Source organism: Gadus chalcogrammus, chromosome 14, assembly GCF_026213295.1.
Source record: "Gadus chalcogrammus isolate NIFS_2021 chromosome 14, NIFS_Gcha_1.0, whole genome shotgun sequence".
Lineage (NCBI taxonomy): Eukaryota > Metazoa > Chordata > Actinopteri > Gadiformes > Gadidae > Gadus > Gadus chalcogrammus.
Genome location: NC_079425.1, coordinates 18,254,166 through 18,267,559, shown reverse-complemented (window position 1 = coordinate 18,267,559; position 13,394 = coordinate 18,254,166). Strand labels below are relative to the sequence as shown.

Sequence of the window (13,394 nt, the reverse complement as noted above, 5' to 3'; positions counted from 1 at the left end):
ATTTTCTATCCATCTGCGACCCAGGGTCAACTTCTCCAGTATGCAGAACAATGAAATATATAGCATATAGCTCTGCTCGGGGGGCATACTTATATATATTAATATATACATGGCAATGGGAAAATATAGATGCGATGAGGAAATGGGTGGTGGAGGGAGGAGGGGAGAGGAAACGAGAGAAGCAGTTGGAGGGGGAGAAGAGATGTGAGGAGGAGGAGGAGGGGGAGAGGAGATGAGAAGAGTGAGGAGAAACTATAAGAGGAGGGTAGATGCAGTAAGGAGAGGAGGGGAGAGGAGGGGAGAGGCAGTAAGGAGAGAAGAGAGAAGGGGAGAGGCAGTAAGGAGAGGAGAGAAGAGAGAAGGGTAGATGCAGTGAGGAGAGGAGGGGAGAGGCAGTGAGGAGAGGAGGGGAGAGAAGGGTAGAGGCAGTGAGGAGAGGAGGGGAGAGGCAGTGAGGAGAGGAGGGGAGAGGCAGTGAGGAGAGGAGGGGAGAGGCAGTGAGGAGAGGAGGGGAGAGGCAGTGAGGAGAGGAGGGGAGAGGCAGTGAGGAGAGGAGAGGAGAGGAGGGGAGAGGCAGTGAGGAGAGGAGGGGAGAGGCAGTGAGGAGAGGAGGGGAGAGGCAGTGAGGAGAGGAGGGGAGAGGCAGTGAGGAGAGGAGGGGAGAGGCAGTGAGGAGAGGAGGGGAGAGGCAGTGAGGAGAGGAGGGGAGAGGCAGTGAGGAGAGGAGGGGAGAGGCAGTGAGGAGAGGAGGGGAGAGGCAGTGAGGAGATGAGAGGCAGTGAGGAGAGGAGGGGAGAGGCAGTGAGGAGAGGAGGGGAGAGGCAGTGAGGAGATGAGAGGCGAAGAAGAGAGGAGGGGTTAGGAAAGGGGAAGAAAGATGCAGAGAAGAGAAGGGGCTTGGAGTTGAAAGGAGGAGAGAGGAGAAGGAGGAAGGGCATAGGAGGGGAGAGAGGAGGTAAGCGATGGAGAAGCGGGTCGTAGAGCAGAGGAGAGGAGAAGGACAGCAGGGGGCATGAGAGAAAGGGAAGCAGAAAGGAGAAGGAGAGATGAAGGACAACAGGGAGTAGTGAGGAGAGGAGGTGATGCAGAGGGCGTTCAGGGTCAGTAACGCTTGATTAAACTGGACCTCATTGAAAGCCTGTGAGGTTGTTATTTTCTCAATGGCTTCAGGTTTTGTGGAGCTCAGTGCAGCTTGCTGAAAAGGCCCCCTAATAACAGAGAGAATCTTTAAGAAAACGATTAGCAGCACAATGCCGCAGCAGGCTGAGTGTAGCGGTGCAGTGCCTGCAGGCAGTGACGCTTGTATAGTCCACTGTGGATTACTGCTGCAGCTGCCGTGTTGAGCTGTAGCCAGAGCAGAGCAGGAGCTCTTATTGGCTGTCTGGAGAGTAAGGAGTGGGCCTATTCCCAACTCCCCAACCTATTAGAGGAAACTGATGATAATCTGAAAGATGCTTGCGAATGGGATTGGTTGGTTTTCACCAAACTGACGTTAAGTAATATGGGTATTATCAGGCTGCATTCATCTCCCCATCGGCATCGACCAGGAGAGTCTCTGGGGACACTTTGCAGATAGTGTATGTGTCTGTGTATGTGTGTTTGATTATACATAAGTGTTAGTGTGTTTGTGTGTGTGTGCATGTTTGTTTTTGCACAATGCCTGTGAGTGTGGTCTGTGAGTGTGTGCGTGCTTACATACGTGTAGTTGTGTGCGTGTGTGTGTGTGTTTGTTTGTTGGTTTTATGTGTCTGTGATTGTTGGTATAGATGTTTTTGTGTGTGTGTGTATAGTTACAGTGAGTGAGGCAGAGAGAGAGAGAGAGTTAACCTGATAACTCTTTGCAGTTTATTTTGCTGGTAATGATGATTGAGATTAATTAACCTGTCAGTCTGTTGTTTTTCTGTGATCATATATTGACTATGGGTCATCAATAATAATCCCGGACCCAAACCATTAAGACATGCATGACAGCACACACTGAACACACACCGAATAAAAAACATCAACACACACTGTGCGATTCGTATACAGTAAGTACAAATAGCAACCACTGGATGAAATGCAAAAATACATAAATAGAATACAATATTAACACAGTTAGTACACACACACACACAAACACACACACACACACACACACACACACACACACACACACACACACACACACACACACACACACACACACACACACACACACACACACACACACACACACACACACACACACACACACACACACACACACACACACACACACACATACTGACTATTGTAAAGGCTTATTTGGGCTTTTCTGCAACATACATGTAATAGGGGCCAGATGGGATGAGGAGGCGGCGCAGCCTTGGAAAATGTTAACGGTATCACAGGTGTACCTCAGACATTAAAATACAATGAGTAATACTGTGAGTGTCTGAGGGAGGTAGAGAGGGGGGCAGCGGGAGAGAGACGGGCAGAGATAGAGCGAGAGGGAGGAAGAGAGAGGCAGAGGGACAGAGAGAGAGGGAGAGTGAAGGAGGGGGATAGAAAGCGGGAGGAAGAGAGAGAGAGTGGGAGGAAGAGAAAGGGAGGAGGGTAGGACGAGTGAGAAATGAAGTTAGGGTGTTAGTGCATGTGAATGTATGTGCGCGCAAGCTTCTGTGCGCCCATATAAGGTTGTGTGCCTTCTTCTATTTCTGCCGCCTGATTAGTCAGCAGGCATGTCCGGGTGCATAACTTTATGTGTGAAGACGGTGTAACATAGATGCAATGACAGAGAGGAGAGAGGAGAGAGGGGGGAGGGGAGGGGAGGGCAGGAGGAGGTGGAGGAGAGAAGGAGGACAAGAGAGAAGGAGAAGTGGAGAGGGAAAGTGATGGAGGGGCGAGATGAGACCTGATGAGACAAGAAGGAAGAATAGAAGAGGGGCGGGAACAGTGAGGAGAGGAGATAAAAAAAAATGTAGAGTGGAGATGAGGAGGAGGAAGAAGGAGAGAAAGGGAGAGCGGAGAGAAGAGGTGGGTGAGGAGGGGAATAGACGAGAGCGGGGGAGGAAGTGAGGAAAGAAGAGGAGGAGACGGAGACAAGATAGGTGAGACCTGGAGGGGACAGGAAGGAATGGGCAGATAGGAGCTGAGAGGGTGGAGCGGAGCAGAGCAGCTGATGTCGAGGGAGTTCAGGTGCAGTGAAGCTTGATCGAAGGCCTGAGATGTGTTTTTGACCATATCCCCTTATAACATCTTTAGTTACTTACGACTGGCAGGTTCAATGTATACATTAAATAATCCATTTTATTTTATATAACAGTTGTTCACTACTAGACAGGTGATTATTTTCCCTTTGTCATAGTCACAATTTATCCTCACATTCTACAGAGCACATTACTTGGTAGCATGGTAAGCATTTCTGTCTCTGGATTGATATGGGAAAATATGGGGAAAGCATTTTCAATAGTGTGTATATCTCTGACTGAACATATGGTATGACAGTTGGGATGGGAATATTTGTGCACAGCGACACTGAAGTGACATACAAGTAAACACTGCTAAAGCGAGTCCCCACTCCAAAAGGAGAAGCTACGGCAGTCCCGAGCATTATTACCAACAACCTCAGCTCGCAAACTGACAAACTGCGAGACGGCTGAACTTTCAATCACTTGTGATGGAGAGCAAGAGAGTGCAATGGAAAGATTAGGATTTGATTTATTACACGGCGGAGAACATGACACCGACGGGCTAGCTGGAAAGCGCCGTTGAGCAAGGCACGGCCTACGCAGGTCCTTCAATCTGATTAGCATCTCCAGAGAAACGGTGCTGAGCTAGATGTTTCTGAGAAAAAAATGATTCACTCTTCAGCCAGTCTGTCAGGTTGAGTGCACATTCAGGTGGCAACCCGCATTTGAATTGACTCCGACCTGGGTCAGCGGACATCTCCTTCAGTGTCCACCGAACGAGATCCTGAAGACGGCGGGCTCCTGCCTCTTGTTGACCACACAATTATGGTCTGTTTTTAGATTACATATTTTTGGAGTGCAGGGATGGGAACGACTTTCCAGGTAGTGGCATCTTCTCACGCTGGTTGCCGTTCCCATCGCCTACACCTCGAACATTCACTGCTTCTGCCACTCTCCTTTATGGAGCTGAGATTTTTCAGAGGGTCCACGGATGGTGGCTGCTGCAAGTGAATATTTTATGGCCCTGTGATATTTCCCCCGAGGTATAGTGAAATATTTAAACCTTTTCTGGATGTCCGGCCTTGAAATATTTTGATACCTGAGCAAAGATGGGGTGAAATGAGTTGGAGTCCACCTGCTTCCAAACCCATTGCGCGTCAAAGATGTTGTCCCAGTTGATGTGTTTGTGCCCATATTTACATACACCACCACATACACTACCTCAACAGCTGGACAAAAATCTGGAAACGTATTTGCCCAATGGAGTATAATTCTTCTAAAATGTTCTCTTTAAATGCTGTCTTCTGCAGCGAGATGCCAAGGGACAGTACCTGTTCGACCTCATCTGCCACCACCTCAACCTGCTGGAGAAAGACTACTTTGGCATCAGATATGTGGACCCAGACAAGCAGAGGGTAAGCCAGCGTTCAGCTTCAGCCGCAGTAGCATCAGCCATCGAAAATTCAGCACCATGTTTGAAGAAACATTTATTGTACTCCAATTTTGATTGTATGCTTTGACTTTATGGCAACAAATTATTTTATATAGGCCTGGTTGATTTGCATTGCATTATTTGAATAGTTATTTGATTCGGAATGAACGTGTAGCCATGTAGCTGTGCTATCAACATCCTTGAATCGCAGCGGTGTAATTTAATCGCATACTGATTCAATGCACTTTTAGCACTAAAAACTCTTATGATATGTTCTTATCCTGCCTTTTCCTTTGAAAACCTAAAAATAGCCCTCGCCACGCTTTATCTCATTAATACAATTTAAACTAATGGGATAAAGGGGGGACACTGTGTGGCTGATGATGCAAGGGTATGCAACAGACAGTTCCTCTCTTCACAGCCCTCAGACTAACTGTAACTCCATGAGGTTATTCTCTGTCAGCTAGGAGATCAGGGCTCCACAGACACATTTGATTGATTCATCAGGCATGTATCGCAGTAGACCCCTGCCACGCACCACTTAGGTGGCTTTGCTGGGCTCCTCCAACGACCACGACACAGATGTTGTTCACACCAGTTATTGGAGACTTGGCAGGATTTAACAACCAGAGCAGCTGTTTACTGCTGACATGTCAGAGATCTCTCTGAGAGTGTGGCATGATGGCAGATTGATCCCGTATGCCCCGATTGCCCAGTGCACCACAGGTGTGCAGCCTCACCAAGCCCCAGAGTCTAATCACCAAAAGAGAGCAACATTTTGAAACACCTTTCCGCAATTGAGATGATAAGGTTGTATATGAGAATGGGATGGACGGGAACGATCTATACCCTGAACCAATCAGGGATGAGATGCCCTGAAAAAATGTTGCCACAAATGGTCTGAAATCTAAATTTGGCAACCATATCAGATAATCTTGCAGCGTATTTCACCCACATATAGTTGACAGATGGTATTTCTAAAGAATGACACAAAATGTATAGATACAATATACAATCTTACCTCAACCACCTTCAATTGATTGATCCAGTCATTATTATATACAGTCCTGATTAATAGACCAGAGGTTTCGCCGCAGTACAAGCACAGTTGTCGCTCATAACACGAAATCACATAACACGGTCAGCTCCTTTCACAGGTTATCTGCAGACCCATGATCAGAGTTATAAGCGACCCCTGTGTTTGTCCTGTGATGAAGTGATCTCATCAATGATCGATTCGCTTGTTCATCGATTGTTGGAATACAGGCTTTCATTAAAACTAATCACATGTTAAGCTATAATGCAGTAGTGTTATCATTGTTTTGGTTTGCTCATGATAACGCTGTGAATGATCCAAATAAGATTAGATATAATAATTGATTCCAGATGGCAAATTTCATACGGAACCTTTTATAAGAAAGTCAGAGGCTACAGGGACAGTGGAACCAGCACATACCTCCTCCCTGGCACCTACAACAGCAGCCCAGCACAGACCTTCACCCTGACCTTCACATGCCGGCATGAGGGTCCTGGCACCAAACCCATCATACCCACTCATATTCACCCCTCCTGCCAACTCAGATCAGGTCCCACGCTGGCCAACTCTGGGCTTCAGCATAACTGAATATTCAAGCAGTCAAATAACACACACAATGGAGCCCCTTAACTGGGCTTTTGAAGAGCAACTCTCATAACTCATATAGGTATTGCAGGTACTGCATTCCAGTTTTGTAACCTAGCTGAGACGATAGCTAGAGTGGCTAGCGATAGACTCTCAACCTAATTATCTGTGGGACTGGCTACAGCTGAGGCCCTTATTATTTTTATAACATAGCAAGCTGGAGCACTAGTTACAGCGGTAAGCAATTGATGCGTCCGAGCATAGTATTATCAACACATTCTAGGTAGGCCTGCATTCCTGTCGTTACCTGTCTGAGGTGCTGGCTACCGTCGCTAGTCCTGTTCATTTTCAGGATCTTAGCAACAGCACCACATGCTAAGGAACACTGCATTGAACTATTGTCATCTAGCTGAGCCGCTAACTAAAGCCGCTACCGAGAAATTGGCCTGCTAATCACCAGGAGACACAACGCAGGCTCCACCGTGCAGGCTCGGTGGCGCTCCTTGGGTTGCTGAAAAGGAGCTCCTTGTAAATAAACATGACAGGGAGTCAAGGTGTCGTCCTCCACCCTCACCTCCATTGTGCTCAATCACTTCACACTCTCTCTCAGGAAAGTCAACACACCGCAGGTGAGCCACACATGCCTGCCAAACCCAGCCCCTCCTTTTAATACATTCCCCATGTCTCCCTTCCTCTTGTTGTTTGTGTGGTTTTCCATTTCAGCATTGGCTGGAGTTCTCCAAATCAATTGCCAAACAGATGAAATGTAAGTGCACACTGTGTTTGTCCAAGCCCTGTCTGGTACTCTAGCCATTGAGACGCTCTCTCAGTGAGAGATATCAGGATAGAAACCCATCTAACTTCATAGGAAACTGTAACTTTAGAGCCCTTTTAGTGAGAAACGGCAGCGATTACAAAGTAGAAAATCTACACACACCTCATCCGGATAGGATGGGATTGTATGTAAATATTTACACTACATACATTATACGTTTGAAGAATTGATCATAATGATGAAACTATGCTGCTATAGACATAGGCGATAGAGAAAACTATGAAGAATTCCATTGTTACTATGCACACTGAAAACCAAGTTAGGTGAAGAACCTTCTAGAGATGGATGTTTGTCTCTGTCTTCAGCCCAGCCCCCCTTCACCATGTGTCTGCGGGTCAAGTTCTACCCCCCGGACCCTGCCGCCCTGAAGGAGGAGATCACCAGGTGAGATGCTGGAGGTTAAACACAAGGCGATGTGCTGGATGTTAACCACCGAGTGAGATGATGGAGGTTAAGCACCGGCTGAGATGATGGAGGTTAACCACCGGTTGAGATGCTGGAGGTTAACCACTGAGATGATGGACCAGATATATGATAGACAGATCAAGCTACCAATCCCCCCAGTGAACAGTACCAACTGGTAAGCTAGTCTACCCATCATACAACTGGTTGGACACACCCCCTGGTTAACCTTATGTTGAATGAAGCCGACATCCCAAGTTTGGAGCCTAGCTGTATCTCACAACTCATAGGATCTCACATTTGTATCTCAATCTTCACAATTTTCACTTTGACTGGTTGTGTCTAAAGCATACCACACCATACTAGTTGAAGCAATTTCAGTGTAGAAAGATCGACCTACCATCCTTCCCAGTGGACTTAACAAACTACAGATCTATCCATTATGCACATGGTTGGGCAATCCTCACTAGAGGAAAGATGTAGAAATGGCTTGTTGTAGTAAGTGAATGGATGCTTATCTTCAGAGTCCTTAATTTTCCCAAAGGTCTATTAAACAAAGTCCCAGAGCCATATCTTGTTGCTTGTGGTCAACAGAACTTTAATCGTTATGATCTATGATATATGTGATCTTTATGGAGTCAAATATCTTAGAACATAAAGCGAGAGAGGTGAAGGGAACAGACATCTTGGAACGCTCTCCCCTCATCATTACACAGATTATGCTTTTAAGAAAATAATTGATTGTGAAAGTAGATTCTGCTGACTGTGGTAGCTGTTTTTATGAGGAACATTGGATGTCTGCCGTGGGTATGGGTCTATTCAAGGAGACAACACCTGGAGCTCCTAGCTCTCTCCACGGATAGTATTTCTCACATGGTGAAGGCTACAATGGATATCATAGATTTGTCTCCATAAGTGAAGTGATTTCAGGGCGTGGGCACGGGCATTATTGGGTGTGTGTTTGAATGTGTGTTTGTGCATGTGTGTCTGTGTATGTGTGTGTGTGTGTGTGTGTGTGTCTGTGTGTGTGTGTGTGTGTGTGTGTGTGTGTGTGTGTGTGTGTGTGTGTGTGTGTGTGTGTGTGTGTGTGTGTGTGTGTGTGGTTGTGTGTGTGTGTGTGTGTGTGTGTGTGTGTGTGTGTGTGTGTGTGTGTGTGTGTGTGTGTGTGTGTGTGTGTGTGTGTGTGTGTGTGTGTGTGTGTGTGTGTGTGTGTGTGGCCTGCCTTTTGACAGCCAGACAAACTGCTGTGAGAAGCAGTTACTGGGCAGAGATGCCAGTATATCACATAATTCAACTACAGTCCTGAAATAAAACCTCTCCTTCACATGGTGGAGCTGGGACCCTGGCGTCTTTCACCATCTGCTTGTGTTCAGCATTCTAAAACAAACACACACACACACACACACACACACACACACACACACACACACACACACACACACACACACACACACACACACACACACACACACACACACACACACACACACACACACACACACATTCTTATGCATGCATACATATACACACATTGCCATACATAACCATACACATACTCAACAAAACACACACAAAACATAAGCAGCCAATCACGACCCACATCATTATAAAAGCGGAGGTGTATTCCTCGGGCGTCTATGACCTTGAGCAGCGGCGTTGGATATGATTGCACTGTGTGTACGGTATGCTGGCTGGGAGCGGGAGCACATCTGAGGTGGTTTAGTATGCAGAGGACCACGCCAGGTGCCTCTGTGGTGGAGTCCCACAGGAGCTTCAGGCAGCACAGCCGTCATACGTCATTCATCTGCATCTCCTGATCTGTCTCTCTCTCTGTCTTTGTCTTTCTTTCTATTTCTCTCTATCTTGTTCTATCTCAATCTAGCTATCTCTCTCTCTCCGTTTCTGCCTATTTCTCTATCTCTCTGTGTCTCTTTCTCCCTCCCTCTCTCCATCATCCTTCTTTCTCTTGGTCCCTCCCCTCTCTCTCTCTCCCCTGCCTCCCTCTCTACCCCCTCTCTCATTCTTTCCCTATATCCATATTTGTGTTGTCATGTTTTTCCATTTAGCTGAACATGAAGAGGCTCACACATTACAGTAATATAGGTGCTGCTATCATACTATGATTATGATAGGTGCTGCTTTCATACTATCATTACTATTGGTGCTGCTATTATTACATTATTACTATGGGGTGGCTATCATCACATCCTTACTGTAGGTGTTGCCATCATTATATTATTACTGTAGGTGCTGCTATCACTACATCATTACTATAGGGGTGCCTATCATTATTTCATTACTGTAGGTGCTGCTATCACTACATCATTACTATAGGGGTGCCTATCATTATATCATTGCGGCAATGTCCATAATACACGCCAACTAGGTGGCTGTCACACTCCGCCTCAGTAACTTTAACGGGGCTCCTTCAGACAAGGACGCGGGGTGGTTGCGTTGAAAACGGGTAAATTGTAAGGTTTGCAGATGATTTATGACGCTTGAGCTCCCATGTTGCAATGCAGGAGATCTCCCTCAAAAGCGTGTGTGGTGATGGCTGGTTTGAACCACAGATTGCTCAATGTGCCACAGATGTGCAGCCTCCCCCAGCCACACCGTCCAATCATTCTGACTTGGGCCAGGTTGCTTAAACCTGCCATCATCCACACACACTCCCACAATCATTGCTATAGGTGTTGGCTATCATTACATCATTAGTAGAGGTGTTGACTATCATAACATCATAGGCGTTGCTATCATACTATCAGTGCTATCGGTGTTGCTAACATTATATCATTACTATCCTACTATCACTACAATAGGTGTTGCTTTCATACTATCAATGTTGCTATCAAACTATCAATACGATAGGTGTGGCTCATATTATATCATTACTAAAGGTGTTGCTATCATACAATCAATACAATCGGTGTTGCTATCCTTACATTGTTACAATTGTTGTTGCCAGGGCCGTTTCTAGGCAAAGGCAACCTAGGTGATGTCAACGGACATCACCTAGAGATCATCCCCCTAGAGCCTTTACGACAAAAATGTCACCCCACCTAGGCATATACATATGGGGGGCTGTCTCCAGATATATATTTGTATTGTAAAATGTTTAGTTTTTCCCAGCTATCTCCAAATGTAAGTATTTGCAATTCCCAACAAATTTCTTTGTTTTCTGTGTGACGAAGATGAAAGATGATGGGGGAGGGACCAGCTGTGCATGTTCAGTTCACTTTCTGCATTTGATGCCATTTTTCCTGAAGATGGTGTTTCTTATCCGCGGTGCGGGGGGAGTAGGAGATCACGCCTAGGGTGCCAGAATGGCCAAGAAGCCACTAGGCGTTGCTATCATTACATCATTAGTACAGGTGTTGCTAACATACTATCATTACTATCAGTGTTGCTAGTCTTACATTATAACTATAGGTGTTGATGTCAAACCATCATTGCTATCGTTGTTGCTATCATTACATTGTTACTAAAGGTATCATTACATCATTGTTGGGATAGAAAGTAGGGAGAAGGAGACAAAGCTTTTGTCTCAAAGCACACACACACACACACACACACACACACACACACACACACACACACACACACACACACACACACACACACACACACACACACACACACACACACACACACACACACACACACACACACACACAGCCCTTTGGGCCCTCTTTGCGGATATATTGTGAAGCCTTCCTCACCCAAAGCAGTCTATAAATAAGTCATTAGCCCTCCTTGCTTTAGATCTGCACAGTGGGGAGTAGTTTGGTTCTGGTTCTCCTCATAACGGACCAGAACCTGATGTGTGTGTGTGTGTGTGTGTGTGTGTGTGTGTGTGTGTGTGTGTGTGTGTGTGTGTGTGTGTGTGTGTGTGTGTGTGTGTGTGTGTGTGTGTGTGTGTGTGTGTGTGTGTGTGTGTGTGTGTGTGTGTGTGTGTGTGCTCTGGTCCACAGATACCTGGTCTTCCTACAGATTAAGAGGGATCTGTATCACGGCCGACTTCTGTGCAAGACCTCGGACGCTGCCCTACTGGCTGCCTACATACTCCAAGGTACACATAATTAACTATTATGCATGGTTTCATCGCCGTATATAAAACCTATTTCAAAAAGCCTATCTAAAATATGCAGGGCTATCATTGAGATGCTGGTGATTTCTTCTCCATTAGCGAGACACTGACCTTTTCTGCTTTCTTCATTTTTCATCTGAAAGCCCGCCCACCCCCTTGCCCTCACCCACCCCTAAGTTGGGTGTAGGGCTCATTGGCATTCAGCCGGTGGAAGGAGAACTCGTGGGCTGGTGAGCCCCGTCGATGTGTGTCCTGCAGTGTAAATGCCCCACTGTGTCCTCGAGTGTCCTTATACCTACGACAGGGAATGACTCTGTGCTGCATTGCTAAGCACCTCATCAGCTCCCACTTCAATTACAGTAGGATGGAGACATCTGGCACGGCCCCAGGCGTCCACTTTAACACAACTTTAGGTTATTGCATTTGTTTAAGAGCTTTCGGTAGAAACATCTGCATCTTTGTTTTTCCTCCTTAGTTTTTCTTTTATACAGAACATATAGCAGATTCAACTTTTCAATGATTTGATGACTCAATGATTATCTTTATTTTATAATATAGTCATTATATTGTAAAAGTATTATGTAATGACTAGAATAAAACAAAGATAATTGAACGCTATATTTTTCTCTATAAACGTGGCTATATATTCATTTTATATGGTCCTGTATGCTGGGGCTGTGGCAGAGATGTTTATATTTCACATTAACGTAAACAGGTTTAGTAATTTCCATAGCTGTATATTTTCTTTATTTCTTAATATTCCTTTTCTGGTGGTGCTGTAGCAGAGCTCTTTATATTTTACATTAAAGGCTATTTATCTTAAATTATGCAGGATATGTTCCTGTGTGGTGCAGACATAGCTCTATATTAATCTTTCCAAATGTATATCTTCCTATTGTTGTCCTGTGTGGGAGTGGTGTTGTAAGGGCTCTTTATATTCAACGTATAGAAAGTGTGTTTACATTTCTAGATTTATATCTTTCTATTATTGCCCTGTGTGGAGGTGGTGGTGGTGGTGGTGGAAGAGCTCCTTATATTTAACATACATAAAGTCTTTACCTTTCTATATTTATATCCTCATGTTGCTGTCCTTGGTGGCGGTGGGTGTGTAAGAGTTCTTTCTATTTGACGTATATAAAGTGTGTTCACTTTTCTATATTAAATATAGAAACGCATAGAAACTTAAATATCTAGAAAGGTATATTAAATATAGAAAGGTACATGTCCATGTTGTCCTGTGCAGTGGTGGTGTTGCAGCGGAGCACTCTATACTTAACAGGCATGTGTATGAAGTGTATTTATCCCTGTGCGTCATTGTCCTCTGTGGGGCAGCGGAGATCGGGGACTACGACCCGGGGAAACACCCCGAGGGCTACAGCTCCAAGTTCCAGTTCTTCCCCAAACACTCGGAGCGGCTTGAGCGCCGCATCTCAGACATCCACAAGACCGAGCTGATGTAAGGCGACACCTGGCCCCGCGCCGTGTTCTCCTCCAGGCAACCCCCCCCCCCCCCCCCCCCCCCCCCCCCACACGTCTCCACCCACACCCCCGTACCGGCCAGCGGGCCAACCTTCAGACACGCAGACCAGCCATCCCTCAACCAAAGGACAGCAGCACCACCACGAGCAGATGTCTCAGGCAGCCTGTGCTGTGGTCAGGGCTGTTGTAGAAACAGTACTGTACGGCTCCTTGCATAAACTCTAAATACTCTAAGGGAGCAGGTGTACACTTTCTATTCGCCTAAGAAACAGTCGTTGGAAAGAATGAAGTAAATAAAACACACCAACACATGTTTTCTGCAGTTGGTGTCAGCTTTATATTCAGGAGAGGACATATCCAATCCAAACCATACCACAACGTTTATA

The 13,394-nt window shown here is 45.8% G+C and overlaps 1 protein-coding gene across 1 annotated transcript in view; it reads left to right on the top strand.

Moving 5' to 3' along the window:
• Positions 1-13,394, top strand: part of LOC130403881 (FERM domain-containing protein 5-like) — a 66,974-nt gene that overhangs the window by 40,182 nt on the left and 13,398 nt on the right. Inside the window, exons 3-7 of the mRNA XM_056608404.1 lie at positions 4,463-4,567; positions 6,929-6,971; positions 7,346-7,424; positions 11,414-11,511; positions 12,862-12,985. Coding sequence (XP_056464379.1) covers positions 4,463-4,567; positions 6,929-6,971; positions 7,346-7,424; positions 11,414-11,511; positions 12,862-12,985 — 449 coding nt within the window. The remainder of the gene's footprint in view (positions 1-4,462; positions 4,568-6,928; positions 6,972-7,345; positions 7,425-11,413; positions 11,512-12,861; positions 12,986-13,394) is intronic.